The sequence below is a fragment of the Lycium barbarum genome, chromosome 3, assembly GCF_019175385.1.
Source record: "Lycium barbarum isolate Lr01 chromosome 3, ASM1917538v2, whole genome shotgun sequence".
Lineage (NCBI taxonomy): Eukaryota > Viridiplantae > Streptophyta > Magnoliopsida > Solanales > Solanaceae > Lycium > Lycium barbarum.
In genome coordinates this window covers 134,702,960-134,720,745 of record NC_083339.1, presented here as the reverse complement: position 1 = coordinate 134,720,745, position 17,786 = coordinate 134,702,960, and the positions used below count along the sequence as shown (strand labels likewise).

The 17,786-nt window shown below is 35.3% G+C and overlaps 3 protein-coding genes across 3 annotated transcripts; 2 read left to right on the top strand and 1 right to left on the bottom strand.

Moving 5' to 3' along the window:
- The first annotated feature begins 7,559 nt into the window (after positions 1–7,559).
- Positions 7,560–10,270, top strand: LOC132634233 (probable inactive receptor kinase At2g26730). Its single transcript, XM_060350519.1, has 2 exons — positions 7,560–9,205; positions 9,469–10,270. The coding sequence occupies exons 1-2, from the start codon at positions 7,924–7,926 to the stop codon at positions 10,050–10,052; spliced, it is 1,866 nt and encodes a 621-aa protein (XP_060206502.1). The 5' UTR covers positions 7,560–7,923; the 3' UTR covers positions 10,053–10,270.
- A 1,481-nt stretch (positions 10,271–11,751) lies between these two features.
- LOC132632724 (RING-H2 finger protein ATL46-like) lies at positions 11,752–13,621 on the top strand. Its single transcript, XM_060348776.1, has one exon. It carries the CDS (start codon positions 12,492–12,494, stop codon positions 13,428–13,430), a length of 939 nt encoding a protein of 312 aa, XP_060204759.1. The 5' UTR covers positions 11,752–12,491; the 3' UTR covers positions 13,431–13,621.
- Positions 13,622–15,660: 2,039 nt separating this feature from the next.
- LOC132631410 (NAC domain-containing protein 78-like) lies at positions 15,661–16,548 on the bottom strand. Its single transcript, XM_060346983.1, has one exon. The coding sequence runs from the start codon at positions 16,546–16,548 to the stop codon at positions 15,661–15,663; it is 888 nt and encodes a 295-aa protein (XP_060202966.1).
- Between the last annotated feature and the right edge of the window lie 1,238 nt (positions 16,549–17,786).

Genomic DNA, 17,786 nt, shown 5'->3' with positions numbered 1-17,786 from the left:
TAGGTTAAACCATGAGACGACTTTTAAATTTAAAATTTAAACTTGCACATTGCTTAATTTTTTTAATCAAATATTGAATCGGTCTAAATGGAGATAAGCAAACACTTCAAATAATTATAATTGACATCTCTTTGGAAGAAACTCGGGAGGAAGAAATAGAAATCATATTTTTAGGGGAAATGAAGAGATTGACAATCACAAACTATAAGACTTTTTTCTTTTGTTTTCGTTCCTCTTCTTTTTTTGGTCAGATATTGATTTTTCTGTGATTCTTGCAAAGAAGTATACGATTTATATGTTACTACTAGTTAAGTTGTCAGTGCTTTGCGCGATAATAAAAAATGTATCAAATTGTAGCTAAATAGTTATTTACGAATAATAGGAGTATATAGAATTAATGAGAGCGTCCACCAAAGGTTATAAGGGACTTACAAGTTTTCTTCCACCCTTAACTGAAATTTTGAGTTCGAACTCTGGGAATGGAGTCATATTTGATAGGTATACTTAAAAGTGGACTTCTCGGCACGAATTCGAATTAGGTGGGCTCCAAAACGAGCATCGGACATCCGATGAAAAATAACAGTTGATTTACGCAAACGTCCCTTTTTAGACCATCATTTAAATTTTGTCCATATATTTAAAAGTTGTGCAATTATAGCACTTAGGAAATTACCCTTCACAAAAAACAAGATTCTAATGTTTTCAATAACTTACAAAATTTTAAATTGTGGTCTAATGTTTTTCATAAAATTTCGTGCAACAACATAGGCCATGCATAGTTTTGGTAGATGGAATCCAATCAAATACTTGATCTTTCCGGCCTGATAATCTCAATGGGATCAATTTCCATGTCCAACCCAATTGACGTGTTCCATTGTTGCTTCTGTTCATCAAGTAATTGCACGGTTTGGCTTCAAATGGACTGGTCTTTAATTTTTATCCTTCAAAATCGAACTTATGCCTATAATGGCATAAGTTCTTTAAGCACGTTGGCTTAACTTGTAATATTATGATGCGGAACTTATGCTCATATAAACATAAATTCGATTTTATAGAGTAAAACTTGAAGACCAGTCCATTTGTAGGACAAAAATTAAAGACCAGCACATAATAGGGTCAGAAGTGCAAATTACCCGCTGTTCATATGTTCCTGAATGGTTTCCTTCCTCTTATTGAGCTCGGTGGATCCACAATAAAATGGGCAATTTGAGGATTGGCCTTCGCTGGGGTGGTCTTTAATTTTTGGCCCACCAATTTGTGGGATAAAACTTAAAGACCACCAATTTGAAGGCCAAAAATTAAAGACAACCCCAATTGAAGGACAATCCGCGCAAAAAAAAAAGTAATAAAATTAGGGCAATTTGCGCGATTGTCCTTATTCGGGGATGGTCTTTAATTTTTGTCCTTCGCCTAAAATACTCCGAGATTCTGGGTTCGAACCCTGACTCAATTTAAAAAAAAAAAAGAATCGCAAGACAGAGTTTCGTAACAAAATTAGGCCTATTCGGACAAAGGCCTAATCTTTGTAAAATTCCAACAGAGTAAAAAAAATAAAAATTTGCCTTGCAAAATTTCGCAATGCAAACTTTTGCCTTAAGGCAGAATGTGCCTTAAAATTCTGCTTTATAAGGTAGACTTTTCGTGAAGTCTTGCCTTGCCAATTTTTTTCTTTTACTGTGTGGGAGTTCAAACACAGAACCTCTACGTTTTTAAGCGAATGACAAAAATTAAAGACCAACGCATTTGAAGGAAATGCAGAATGTGCCTTAAAATTCTGCTTTATAAGGTAGACTTTTCGTGAAGTCTTGCCTTGCCAATTTTTTTCTTTTACTGTGTGGGAGTTCAAACACAGAACCTCTACGTTTTTAAGCGAATGACAAAAATTAAAGACCAACGCATTTGAAGGAAATCCGCATTTTTTTTTTCCAGTTTCGGCCTGTTTGACAGTTTCTCTAAGAAATATGCGCCAAATTGATCTCCTCGAAACCCTTTCCCAATGCTTGGAAGTGAAAGGAAATGTGCCAATACTTCCCCTATAGATAATAAAATTCTTGTAAGATAAGAGAAATTAAGAGATTATTTTTCTTTCTTACTGAACTACATCTTATTTCCAAAATCTTCAACTTCAAACAAATTCTCAATTTTCCCAATTTTTTTTTTTTTCATAAAGAAGCTGCAACTATTCGAATACAATTCAGCGTTCACAATTATTGCCAACTTTAACTTTAAATATTGTGCAAACCGTTTATTAGAAATTTAAGCTGACAAAATGAAGATTTCTTATTTATTTCAATTGTTGCAGTTTATGCCGGGACGATGTTAGAAGTCAAGATATGAATTTCACTGAACTCAGTAACTTTTGTTCGAACAATATATATGTATTAAAAAACTTATAATATATTTAATTTAGAATTAAACTATTAACACTTGAAATAATGTAGTAGAACCCACAAAATGTATGTTGTGATTTTGTGATGTTGAGAATAAATCAAAATGTGGTGGTGGCCATGAAGTTGCTCAGCTTGAGAGAGCTGTCAAGCCATGTGCCGCGTCACCCCCACCAAAAATCCGTAGAGCACAATGCCACTTGCCCGCCAGCCAACACTTGATCTCTAATACACCACATCTTTGCCTCCAAACTTTATTTCCACACATTATCTGTTTCTCACATGACATCACACTTTTTTCTATCCACAGAGGTGTGGAGTACTCATTATCCACTTCTCCTACATGAAGATAGAGATCGATGTAAGCCTTAGTTGGCCATAGTATTAACATGATTAGACAAGTAGTTGCCCGTTAAGTTCAAATTACTCTTCTTGTATTTAAACACCGCCATATTGAATATGAATTAAGTTATAGTAGTATATATTAATAACAGTATATAATTGAGAACATTATTAGTGATTTAACCGGTGATGGTATATAACCAATTATTTTATTTTTCAAATTATCAGATCAGACTTGTTATAAAGAATTTTATGTTGTTTCTTTTGGTTTCCTATCGGTATTCGGTATCTGCATTGAATGTTTCCTAACCAAAAAAAATTTCATACCCATAACTCGAACCGAGACCTCTAATTAAGAGTGGATGAATCCTATCCATTTTACCACAAGTCTTGTTGGTACGATTTCATGTTATTATAGACTAACTTAATTAATGATATAAAAGATTTATTTAGATTACAAATGAAACGATGTTGACATAGATGTTGCTGTTAAAGTAGGCCAGGCATATGAGTCGATCGACCTAAGCGTCACACCAAAGCCATCACATGCATGAGTTTACATATACACCATGAATTGACACATATTGTGCCAGCTCTGCTGCACTATATAGTACTTTTGTGTCTATATATGCACTAGCTGTTTTACCTATGGACCAAAAGCAAGCTCGATTTATTATGACGGTTTCCAGAAAAAAACTAGGTGTAGAAAGGGTAGTCATGAAAACAATACACAACACAAAGAGATGGGGGAAGAGGAGATCAAGAAGGGGCTATGTTTTAAAAGATGATCTTCAATACCAGCAAGACAAACTGGTTAAGCTGCAGAGGCTAGTCCCAGGCGCCACCCAATTGCCTTCTGATCAACTGCTCCTCCAAACTTCTAAATACATCATGCATTTAAAGCTGCAAATTCATGTACTGCAAGTTCTTTTTGGGTTTTTGGAATAGGCAGCTGGAATAGGGCCTAAGTATTGCTGAACCGAACATCTTAGATTACAGCCTAAGTTGCTCGGACCCTCCAAATGCTGCCACACCCGTCTTGGATCCTCCAAAAATACATTAGCTTTGGAGGATACGACATGCATCCGTCGATATTTTTGAAGAGTCTTGAGTAACATAAAATTTTATAGCCTATTAATTTTGTTTTCGAGGATTAGTTGTAGTTTTTTTTTTTTTTTTTTACTGTAAGAATCTCATTGTGATCATTATTTTTTCAGAAATTTGTAGCCCCAGGACATGCATTGATCACTTTTGTATTCAAATGAAATTCAAAACTAGCTTTGCTGAAGATCAACTTGTTGTTGTTGTTCTTCTTCTTCTTCATATACAATGGATGTTTGAAAATTATGATAAAAAACTACTCTGTAAATGGATGTGTTTGAATGTTAGTAATTCAAACTTCTCTGTTTCTTCATACTGATAGTATAGTCTGTTTTAGAATTTGGGAGTCTTAATTAATTAACCCAAAATATGGACTAGCAGTTCTATCAGCCGAGGTTGAATACTTTAAATATCAATTGAATATCCTTAATTACCACTGTACTACAGTTTGGTGTTTAGTGTACTAAGTTTCTAATTCTCGTTTGTTTAAACTTTTTTCTTGATGCAAATCTAGCTACTAACGGACCATGCTAAATAGTATTATTGAAAGTCAGTTGTTGATATCTCTGTTGAGACTGAAATCCCGATCAAGCCAAGAAGAAGAAGTGAGTAATGAGTCGATAACACAGAGAGTATTTCATATCATCACAATATCATACAATGTCTAATTAAAGAGTTCTGGTGCAGAAACTCATTTGCTCAATTCAAATTTCCAACAAAACACTTAAAATTTGTTCGGAAGAAACAAGCAATAATCAAATTGCATGACGAGTTAACAGCGGAAGAAGTGTCAAGTCGAAACCTCCCACACTATTTGAACCAAGAGAAGACAATAAACACTAGCACAAATGGAAATTCAGGCAGCAACTATGCCAATAATAAAATAGCAAAACAAGCAAAAATAAATCGAATGGAAGAGACACCAAATTTACGTGGTAAAACCCCTTCAAGGTGAACAGGAAACATCCACAGGACCTTCAGCCTACAAAAGCTCCACTATAATCAACAAGAGTTACAACAATGTTCTCCAAATGGCTACAACAACAAAGCCAAGCACGGAGCAACAATACATAAAAGATAGCACCAAATAGCGAAGAAAGAAGAGAAATCACCCCCCAAAAACGAGTTACTGTTCGTACTCGAAAACTGCAGCTAATGAACACAAAATCCGATCTTCACCGTTGAAATCGAAGAACCAGATGTTATGAACCCCTAGTTAAAATTTCAGCACGATCCAACAGTTAACGAATCGAAAAACGCAATTTAAAGCGGACTGCTGTAGCAGAAAATTTCTGGACGAAAATCTGCTTTCTCTCTCACATTTTTCTCTCTATATGGCTGCTATAAATTCACTCTTGTGTTGTCAAAATAAGACCTAAATTGATCCTATATAAAGAGGAATTTTTGGGCAAAAGTGGCCTGGTCCAAATTGGATTGAGTTTTATTAATCCAATTCCACATAGGAAGGGAAAATCCAAAAACCTAAACAATTCTCCCTCCCCCCCCCCCCCCCCCCCCCGACTATGTGGAGGAAACCGCCATCCCGACGATCAAGCAACACTCTTGAAACTTCCATCTTGGCAAAGCTTTGGTCAACATATCCGAACCATTATCATCGGTGTGAATCTTCTCAAGTTCAAGCAACTTAGAATCCAACACATCTCTAATCCAATGGTATCTCACATCTATATGTTTCGACCTACCATGAAATGCAGAGTTCTTGCCAAGATGAATAGCACTTTGACTGTCGCAATAAAGCACATACCTCTCTTGAGCAAAGACAAGTTCCTCCATAAATCTCTTCATCCAGAGCAACTCTTTACAAGCTTCAACGACAACAATAAGCTCAGCTTCTGTAGTAGATAAAGCAACACATTTTTGCAACTTAGATTGCCAAGACACAGCTCCCCCTGCATAAGTAATCAAGTAGCCCAAAGTAGACTTACGAGTATCAATATCACCGGCCATATCTGAATCAGTGTAACCACAAAGAATAGGCTTTCCTGTCCCAAAACACAAACTCATACTAGAAGTGCCACAAAGATATCTCATAATCCACTTCACAGCTTTCCAATGCTCTCTTCTCGGATTAGAAAGAAAACGGCTGACAACCCCAACGGCATGAGCAGTATCAGGTCTTGTACAAATCATCGCATACATCATACTGCCAACAGTTGAAGCATAAGGAACTTTCTTCATATCTTCCTTCTCACCATCATTGGAAGGACACTGCTTCGTACTCAATTTGAAGTGCATAACTAAAGGTGTTTTGACAACCTTAGCTTTATCCATGTTGAATCTGCGAAGTACTTTCTGAATGTACTTCTCTTGTGATAACCACAACTTCTTGGCCTTTCTGTTACGAACAATCTGCATGCCAAGAATCTGCCTTGTTGGTCCCAAGTCTTACTCCCTCCGTTCACTTTTACTTGTCCAGTATTCTACAAATACATTTTCACTTTTACTTGTCACTTTTAGCATATCAAGAGAAGACCCTGTTTTATCCATAGTATTAATTACTCATTTCAAATCATTTTTCATGTCCATTAAAAACTATACATCAATTAATATGGATATTATGGTAATTTATGCAATTCATTTATTATTTCTTAAGGGGTGTGCAAAGTCTATAGTGGACAAGTTGAAGTAAACGGAGGTGGCATATAGTATACAATAAGAATTGAGTCAACCAGAAAGAAAAGAAAGTGAAAAATCAAGAAACTATGGAGTAGTACAAAACAGTCACCTAGCATTAGTCTGTAACTTCAGGGGAATAATTTGATATGCTATCTGCGGCTATCTGTTTGTGCTTCAAGTTAAAGTTAGCTTGAAAGAGTTAGCAACCGTCGAGTGATTGTTGAGGTGAAGGGCTTAGGAGCAGGGGCAGAGCCAGGCATAGCCAAGGGGTTCATCCGAACCCCCTTCATTGAAAAATTTGTCGAATGAGCTGGCAGATTTAATCACAATCTGCTCTGTGAATGAGCTGACAAATTTGATTATAATCTGCTCCTATAAATATGTGATATGATGTATTTTAGGAAAAGATATTAGGAGTTATTCTAGGAAAATAGTTAAAAGAGGAAATCCCTTGATTTAAGGATCTCCTATGAATTAGGGATTGATTAGTTTTTTCTGATATTTTTGTTCTAGTATAAATACTGTACAGTTCTGTGAATAAAGTAAGCTTTGCATTCTCTGAAAGCTTTCAAAATTGCACTATTTATACATGGTTAAAACTTTATGTATATTCAGTAGATGTTGAACCCCCTTTGACCTCTTCGTATGCTCACTTCTACATAATTGAACCTCCTTAGTAAAAATTCTGGCTCCGCCAATGCTTAGGAGTGACTTCTTTTGGGTTACTAGAGTAGAGTCAAATCCCACAGGAGTTGGTTAGTGGTTTTTACACCATTTGAACCGTGTGATTTTACAAGTAAATGTGTTTTTACATTTCATGCTCTTTCTGCACGTTTTAGCTGAGTGATGATATTTTTCCTTGTAAACAAACGGCAAATATGCTGTCTTTTCTAGTATTATAGTTGTCTTGTACTATCTTATTCTAACTTACCCCAATTCTTTTATGTTGTAGGCAACTTAGCATTTTATACTCCTATATAGTAGTACTTCTGATACAGAGGTAGCAGGTGGGTCCAGAATGATATGCGAATAGTGAAAGTCATAGAATAATGTAGTAGTAACTTTTATATCGTGAAGCGCTTTGGAATTCTAGACTGATGTATAAAAAAGGACCATTTGGAACATTCTTAATGTCTCTCTAGCAATACAATCAGAATCTAACTTTGACAGTTTTTGCAGGCCTTCAATTTTTTAAGCACCTTTTCTCCTTCTGTTGCCACTTCTGTTAGATCATCTGTTTTTTTTGTTATGATTGAGTCCGCATTACATTGACCATGTCTCTGCATAATGAGCCAACTGGCCGTTTTTGCGTTAGCTATACCTTATTCATAAATCATACTTTGTTAGCAATCTGCAGCTTGTTGCATATAGCCAATTACCATCACTTTATGAATTTACACGGTGAAGAAGCAGACGTTAAAAGAGATTTCACACTCTTCACTTCCTTCCACCAGCAATGATTCTGGTTACAAGATGGGTAATCTTGAGTATGATCTTTCAAATGTTGCTAGTACTTGCAGGTTCAGAGACATTGGAAGTGAGGCAAGCATTGGTCAAGTTTATGAACAAGATTTCTCTTGGGAACATCTCAAAAGATGTAAACTTTGGATGGAATTTGTCATCTGATCCGTGTACCAACAAATGGGAAGGGATAACTTGTGATTCGGGTATGCAACATGTTAAAAATATCGTTCTTGATCGGAAGAATCTCAGTGGCATTCTTGATGCTGCTTTTGTATGTGAAGCTACTTCCCTTGCTGTTCTAAGCTTGAACAAAAACGAAATTATTGGAACTTTACCACAAGAAATCTCAAACTGCAGGCGTCTCACACACTTGTATTTGCGTGGGAACAAATTCTCAAGCAATTTACCAAGCTCTCTTTCGCGGTTGAACAATTTGAAAAGGATTGTTGTTTCAGACAATGCCTTCTCGGGCCAGCTACCTGATATGTCGAGAATCTCAGGGCTGTTGACTTTTTTGGCTGAAAAAAACCAGCTAAGTGGACAGATACCAGAATTTGATTTTTCTAATCTTGTAGAATTCAATGTCTCCCACAATAATTTAACTGGTCCAGTTCCTGATGTCAAGGGCCATTTTAGTTCCAGCAGTTTTCTCGGTAATCCTGGATTATGTGGAGGGCCATTGTCAAGCACATGTCCACCCTCGTCATCGCCATCGCCACCTCCTCATCCAGTTGCGAAGAAGAAAAAAGTCTCATTTCTTATCTATCTTGGCTATGCTATTCTCGGGCTGATTATCATATTTCTACTTGCATGGAAGCTTTTTAAGTGCATCAGGAAGAAAAAGAGCAAGAGTACTCCAAAGGGTCAGAGCAAGACTATTAGCTCAGCTAGTGAGTCAAAGGCTCCTGGAAATAGGTCAGAATATTCGATAACATCTCCTGAGAACTCAATAAATTCAGCATCATTTGAAATCCTTTCGAGTCCCCTAGCTAATAAATTGAGATTTGAGGATTTGCTTCGAGCTCCAGCAGAATTGATTGGGAAAGGGAAACATGGAAGTGTTTACAAGGTCAAAATTGATGGAGTAACATTGGTAGTAAAGAGGATTAGGGGTTGGAATATTTCAAAAGATGATTTCAAGAAGAGGATGCGGAGAATACATAAAATGAAGCATCCTCATGTGTTGCCCCTTGTTGCCTTCTATAGTTCCAAGCAAGAGAAGCTAACAGTTTACAAGTACCAGCAGAATGGCAGTGTCTTCAAGCTTCTCCATTGTAAGTTTTTAATTTATGTCAAACCTATTTTTGCCCTCCAATAAATCAAGCACTTCAAGCCCTATCAATGCAGATTAACCTTAAATTAGTTACTATTCATATTACTGATCAATGTTATACTTTTTGGGAAAATATTTGTTTACACATCAAGGCATAGAACACAACTATCAAAATAACCAGATAATGAATTTTTATATCAATATGTCATACACAGAGAAAATGAATATGCAATGGTAAAGTTACTGGATAACTGTTCATTTCAGCATCTCAGGGCAGCCAAATTTTCGACTGGGCGAGCAGATTAGGAATTGCAGCCGCTGTGGCAGAGGCATTAGCTTTCATGCATGAAGGCCTTCAGAACGACGATGTTCCTCATGGAAACTTGAAATCCACCAATATTTTGCTGAACGATGACATGGAAGCCAGTATCAGCGAGTATGGTCTAATGGCCAACCATCAAGACCAGCCCTTTATTGCTCAAAGTGATCATAGCATCAGAGAAGATGATTCTTTTGCAATTAGTGCACGTAACGCTTTCAAGATGGATGTTTATAGTTTTGGAGTGATACTTCTTGAATTGCTGACAGGGAAGCCTGTTCAGACCAGTGGATATGATTTGGCTAGGTGGGTAAATTCAGTGGTTAGAGAAGAATGGACTGGTGAAGTTTTTGACAAGGCCCTTATTACAGATGGTGCAAATGAAGAAAGAATGATCAATCTGTTACAAGTAGCTCTCAAATGCATCAATCCATCACCAGATGTAAGGCCTAACATGAAGGAAGTTGCTTTCATCATCAATTCTATCAAGGAAGATGAAGATAAATCCTTGTCCATAGTCAGCAATTGAGGTCTAAATATTCAGACACATGCTCCAACCCAAAGGCCTGTATACAAAATTTCGTATTATGTTTTTCTTGTTTGGGAAAATCTCTATCATCTATCTGATGACATGAAACGATTAGGTTGAGCTGATAAATGATGAGGTTAATGAGTTTAATTTGGAGGTACTTAGCGTTGAAACTCTCCTTATTTGTGTAAACTGCATTTTCAATTAAAATTTATCAATCAAAGTTATAGAGGAAGTTCAATTTACAGAGTCTATTTGAATGATTTGTGGCTTTCTAGCAACTCATTTCCCAAATTAAACGCTAGAATTAATTTAACAACATCTAGTTATTTACATAATGTTTAACAGGTCTCCTGTAGAGGTACCCAATAGGTATATGTGTGAAATGTGACATCACTGTACATGGACTCTAAGCTAAGATTGGGAGCAAATATTTTCACAACTACTCAGCTCATAAGCCAGTATTTTGTTAGTCAGTATTTTGTTTATGCTTCTTCTAGTTCTAGATAACCTAATGACCTTCGAAAATATCCAGCAAGACTTTATTTTACCTAACTAGACCTTAAAATGGTTCTTGAACTATCATCATGTTGACCGAGAAACCTCTCCGGATTTTCAATTGGGTAAGTAGAACAGAAATGAAGAAGTTTTCGAACAACTTTGTCGGTCAGGCTCTAATAGACATCACATAGATTAAGCACCACTTGCCCCGCATGGTTAGTTAAAATCAACATCTTCAATGATTTTGTTGCTTAACAAATATGGCAAAGCGTGCGGGAACCACCCACAAATGGACACGTCATTTTATAATTTATTGTCCATCCCATGCGTTTCTTTGTCATCATGTACAGTTCCTAAGAGTCAATTCAGCTCAGGATGATTATTGGGTGTCAAATGGGCAGGTTGGACTGAATTTGGATGGGTAAAAATGTGTTGACTTAATAAATGAGCTGGTCATTTAATCCGCTCAAACTTAGACTAGTTGGACGAGTAATGTTTTTATGAGCTAATTTTACCACCCTCAATTATAGTGATTATTGGGCTCACCCCGTGTGAATCCCAATTAGCCGGACAAAAAAATTCAAAGACAATATGGTTAAACAAAAAAGATTACAGTAGTTTATTGGAAAAAAAAGAAATGGAGAAATTCAGTCTAAAATGGAGAAATTCATTCTAAGATGAAGAAATCTTTACCAACTGAACTTCTCCGTCCCTTTTTTCTTCTTTTGATCCCTCTATCAAGGGACCATGATTAAGAAGGAAGCAGAGATGCATAATTAAGGCCAAAGTGTAATAATATGGTAAGTAGACCTACCAGGATGCGTAGAAAACTGGCTTGACAAAGAGGCAATAGAGAAGAAAATAATGTGCAGCACTGAAATAATACATGGACACCTATACGGACAAGCAAAAGTTGCGTGGAAAGTGGTGGACCTAACTAATTATGCCATGTATTCTTTGCGGGGCCGACTTATATTTGTCAAACTAGAAGTTGGACAAAGCAATGTGAATGAGAGATTTCTTAATCACTAATTGCAATGATTTAGTACCCATTTGACTAACCCATTTATGAATTAGAAAGCTAGTTTCTGTTGCAAGGCTGCGTGATGAATGCACCTTCAAATATAAAATGAAAGGAGTAGAAACATTAATTAGTTCCTAAAAACCCAAGGAAAGTGACATAAATGAAGTATTATCCATTATTTCAATTCATCCACAGGGGGCAATGTCGTCCTGGGAATAAGTTAACTGAATCCACAATTACACAAAAAAAGGAGGCAGTGACAAAGACACATGTGGCAACCTTTGAAAAAGTCACTTTATGTCATAAACTGCCTTTATAATCTGGGGAGCATTGTCACCAGGCCTTGTCTTTTGCCTTCCCTTTTTCTCTTGTTCTGTTTTGCCCTCTGTGTTGACAAGCAACTTATCAATAGGGACCAAATCACTTATTTTGGTGATATTTGTATGGCCATATCTTCTGCTGCCCCAAGATAATACCACCTATCAAATCCAACACACATAAATCAATCGATATACTGTTCTGAGGTAGGTCACCTGCAACTCCTACATATTTGTTCCTTCTGTTAATCTTTGTATGCTGCCTCTATTTTTGGATATTTCATCTCGTCTCTTTCATCATCTCTTTACCTCAAGCCTTCCATAAGGCATCAGCTAAAGGCAGTTTTCATTTTATATTCTTCAAATGTTCAAATAAAGCAAGTTTCTTAGAAGGTGCTTAGAAAGATTTGGTTTTTACCCTGCATCTTCCTGAAAATGACATGCTGAGTAGTATAATGATGTTCTTTTGAAACATTTTCATACCTTCTGTCCTCCACCTACAAGTCTTATACACTTACCAGTTCTGCTTCCTCTCCATTTTTCACCAACCAGAGTTGGAAGTCAAGAATAGCATATTTTATCACCAAATTGTTATCCATGAGCAGAATCAGTCCAATTCTGCTGTTGGCAATAGTAATTATTGCTATTGTGTTCTTTGTCTTTGGTCTTCTTCATCTTCTGATAAGATATTGTTTAAAGATGCCTTCTTTTTCATCTCTTTCTCAATCCAATAGATTCCTAGAATCATCTGGTTCCCAAGCTTTCCAAAGGCAGCTTCAACAGCTATTTCGCCAGCATGATTGTGGTTTAGACCAAGCTATTATTGATACTCTGCCTGTTTTTTCCTATAAGGATATTGTGGGTTTGAAGGAGCCATTTGATTGTGCTGTTTGTTTATGTGAATTTTCAGAACACGACAAGCTCAGATTGCTCCCTTTTTGTAGCCATGCTTTTCACATTCATTGTATAGACACTTGGCTCTTATCAAACTCAACTTGTCCTCTATGTAGAGGTATCATTACTTCTGGGATATCTTTGGGAAATCCCTTGTTTAGCTCTATTGAAACAAGAGAACAGTGGAGTTTCCATTTGGAAGAAGGAAATACAAACAGTCAAAAGTCAGAAAATGTTGGAGAAATGAGAGTTTTCTCAGTTAGATTAGGTAAGTTCAAAAGCCCAATTGAAGGAAATGAAAATCATGAAGACAAAAGTCAAGGGGAAATCAACAGTTGCAATTTGGATGCAAGGAGATGTTTCTCAATGGGTTCATTTCAATATGTGGTTGCTGATTCAGAGTTGCAGATAGATTTGCCTAATGTGAAGATTCTCAAAGCTGTGTGTGAGAAGTACACAATTCTTGGAGATACTACAGAAGGAAAAAAGATCAGTGCTAGGACTAAAGGAGAGAGTTTCTCTGTTTCAAAGATTTGGCTTTGGTCCAAGAAAGGCAAATTCTCAACTTCTTCAGAAACATATATTGGTGGACCATCTCTTAATCTTGATATTCCAATGACTAAGAGAACACAATTTGTATAAACATGTAGTGCAAAATTTTATATTGCTTTAACATAGTTCTGAGATAGACATCAATTCCCACATCCTCTTCTGTTCCTTTTCTTTTTGGTTTAACTATAATTGTAGCTACAGATTTCACAGGAATTATGTGGATGATGCATTAATTTCCGTCCTTTTTGGGGAAAGCTATATGCCTGTTGTGTTTTACCAAATCACAAGATGGTGCGACATTTTTTAGTAGTCTTTTGGACTTGATTTGATTAATTTAAAAAAAAATAGTATTCGAAGTTAAAATTTAAAAAAAGTATTTGGAAGTTGTTCTCTAGAAAATATCAATGGCGGTTGACATAGCAGGTTCTAATATTGGTTTTGTACGTATTTCATGGATGATTTTGGAGAAAAGGACCAAAATCATCCATAATGTTTGGGTTTGGATCAAAATCATACATATTCTTTCACATGGAGCACTAATAGTACATTATGTTTGCATAAGTGGTGCACTTTTAGTCAAACTCCCAAATAAATTTAACGGAAAAGAACAAAAATGCCCCTGAACTTTTAGAAAAGGTATAAAAATACCCTTTATTCATCTATTTTGCTAAAACTACCCCTCAATCAAATTTTTGACTCATTTATTCCCCTTGACTAACGGACAACACTAATTTTTTTTTAAAATAAATAAATTGCACATGACATTTTATTACTGAAAAATTGATTTATTCTTTTACAAAGAAATCTGAAAAATCGTTATTTGTAGAATAAGAAAAAATAATTTTTCAACATCCGTTTCTTTAAAAAACAAATGTAGTAAGCCTTTTATATATATATAAAACAGAATTGGATTTTCATTAAAACATGTGGAATTTTTTTAAGTTTGGAAAACTTTTTTTAATGGGTGGAAACCCCATTTTATTTTTTAGAAAATTCAATTTTTAAATCTGAAAAACTGATTGTTTTTTTAAGTAAAATGTGCAAAACTAATACTCCATAATTTTCTTCTAGATTTTAAAAAAAGATAGTTTTCTGGTTTTTTTTTAAACATAGTTTTTCCATAAAAAATTTAATTTTTTCAGGTTTTTATAAAAATCCAATTTTTCACATTTTGAAAAGAAAAAAAATTAGTGTTGTCCGTTAGTCAAGGTTTTACTCATTAAAAACAAGTTTTCCAAATTTAAAAAAAAATCAAATTTAAAAAAATTCCAAGGTTTCAGATTTCTTTGTAAAAGAATAAATCAATTTTTCAGTAATAAAATGTCATGTGCAATTTATTTATTTAAAAAAAAAAAATTAGTGTTGTCCGTTAGTCAAGGGGAATAAATGAGCCAAAAATTTGAATTGAGGGGTAGTTTTAGCAAAATAGATGAATAAAGGGCATTTTTATACCTTTTCTAAAAGTTCAGGGGCATTTTTGTTTTTTTCCGTTAAATTTATTTGGGAGTTTGACTAAAAGTGCACCACTTATGCAAACATAATGTACTATTAGTGCTCCATGTGAAAGAATATGTATGATTTTGATCCAAACTCAAACATTATGGATGATTTTGGTCCTTTTCTCGATGATTTTGCCACCATTTGGTCTAAGAACGAAATAACTATATTGATTGTTGTTTGACTACTAAAAAACGCTGAGATTACTCTCTTCCACTATTACGCATTATTTCTAAAGAAGATAACAGAACAAAGGGATAAAAAGTTCTTAGTGATGAATCTGTTGCATGCAATACTAGACAACATCCTATCCATGAAAGATTTGCCACCATTTGGTCTAAGAATGAAACAACATTTCAATGTGTCCAGAAAAAAGCAGAAGAAGAAGAGTTTGAAATCCTCTGATGAAGTGAAACGAAGACATTATAGTCTGATAATAATAACATCGACAATGATTTCTTTGGGCAATACTATGAACCCTTTATTCCCTATCAATTGCAGTATATTATATATTTAACGAATCCATACAAGCTTGCAACTAAATATTCTATTAAAAAATAACTGCAGTATATTATATACTTAATGAATCCATACAAGCTTGCAACTAAATATTCTATTAAAAAATAACTGATGAATGAAGTACTACTTGCAACTTTTCATTTATGCGAGCTTTTCAGCTGAAACATAAACATACTTTGCAGCTGAAACATAAACATACTCTAGAATTAATGCGTATAAGTATAATATCATTGCATCCTGATTTTCATGTTCCAATATTCCCATTCATATCTAGGAGAAGTGATGACTGATCATTATCAAGCCGCTACAAATAATCAGAAACATCAATAGTAGCATCTCCCAATAATCTACTTATCGTTTCCCAGAATCCACTGCTTCCAATGTCAGTCTCATGATTAGCTCCGTCGCCTTGCACTTGCTCAATCTCAATCAGAGATTGTGCGTATGCTTCTTGTTCCAAGGTAGTACTGCTCCATATTGTATTTTGGTTCTCCATGGTGGTGTTGAACGTTGTATTCTCAACCTCATCAGCTTGTTGATCACAAACCTCGTCGATGATGGAGTCCCATTGATCAGTCTCTTCCATAACTTGATCTTCCGCTGGTTGTGTTGTGCAGTAGTGATCATCAGTTGGTTCGTGCAACATAACTTCGACAATTCCTGCAACATCTTGTTCTTCCATGTTATAAGCTGCCCCATGATCCTTCACCTTTTTATCTTTTATCTTCTTCTTGATCCGGCTGATGACATAATCTTCTTTAGGAATATTGTTCTCCCTGAAGAAATCATCCGCGACGAAAAATTCTTTCATCAGCCAAGTTTTGTTTTGCTCCCGTTCCTTAGTTTGAAACGTGAAATTTCTTCCGAACCCTACCACAGTTCTCTTACGGTCCCTTATAGGATATTCACTGGTTTGGCCTTTCCACGTCCCATTGGCGCAGGTTCGACAAAACCTTATATGGTCACTCTTTCGCTTCTTCAACGGAGTAATATAGTACCGGACTCTCTCTTCAGAAGCTCCAAATATCTCCCATGGCTGTTGATCTCCATAAATATCTGCAAACTGGATAGGGCACTGACTCGAAAAACGTTGGCGCTTGAAGAACTTTTTAAGAATGTTGATAAGCTCCGCGTCAGTAGGGTGAAAACGTACACCCTTGACATGCCGGCGTGCAGCAAGTACCGTCGACATGATCGTCTCTTTTTCTTGCGTATAGAGAAACACAAGAATGAGACAAGAAATTAATTGCCGCAACACAAACAAAACTCCTTAGACACAGAGATGAGAAGTGAATTAAGTATGATCAGCCAAAACCCAAAACGAATGTAAGAAGCTAATAAGTAACGTGAATGCTTTATGGACTATATATAGAGATGTGATCAGGTAAATTCCAGAAGAAAATACGTGCACCAAATTTTACTAGTACTAGGGTACATAAGTGTTACTTAGATCTTTAGGGAAGCTTCAGCTTGGGACTCAAGTTATTTCTTTCCTAATACTTCTACAATTTCCCTAATTTGTTATACTCTTGAACTAACTTAATGCTAGCCCACGAGCGTTTTCACAGAAGTACTTGAAAAGATAGTTTCCTTACCTTTTTTTTTTTATTGTTTTTTTCATGTTTTAAAGTTCATTCTATTTATTTTACTAACTAACTTCATTTATCCAATAGGAAACTTTCTAGTTTACAGCTTTTTTAAATAACAGAATAAAAGGAAGACGTAACTCTTACTTCCCTATTTTTCATTTAAGATCGAATAGGAAATTTCTAAATTAGCACGCGCAAACTGTAATTTTTTAAAATTTAATTAACCTCAATAAGAGTCTCCAATTTATTATCAAGAAACTTGGGGTTCAATTGAACCCAAACTTTCGATTTGGGGTATAAATTTATGTGTAAAAAATTACTAAAATTACAATAAGTAGTAGATATGAACCCATAATTTTAGAAATAAAATGATTTAGTACTAAAAATTTAAGATGTTGAACTCCTAGAATTTAAATCCTAAATCCGTCTCTGAAGAAACATATATAAGTACCGATTAATCAAAAGTAAACAATATAGGGAATTCTTATCTCCACTATAGAGGAATATAAATTTACAATCTTCAAAACTGAATTAACTACAAATCGAGTATATACCCCACGTCAAACATATTTTCATGAATACAAGTAACACAAAACAACTCGTGGACCAAACAAGTAAATGGCCAATTTCGCAAACCACAACGGGGAATGTTGGACCTTTTCGTAATTTTTTATTTTACTAGTATCTGGACACTTGCGTTACACTTGTATTCCTTCGATGGGTATAAACTTTATAAAAGATATAAATAATATTAGAACATATGTTGACGAGTAACTCAAAATTTGAAGAAATAAATTTAACCGCAAATTGATGAATGATGAACCTATATACTCAAACGAAA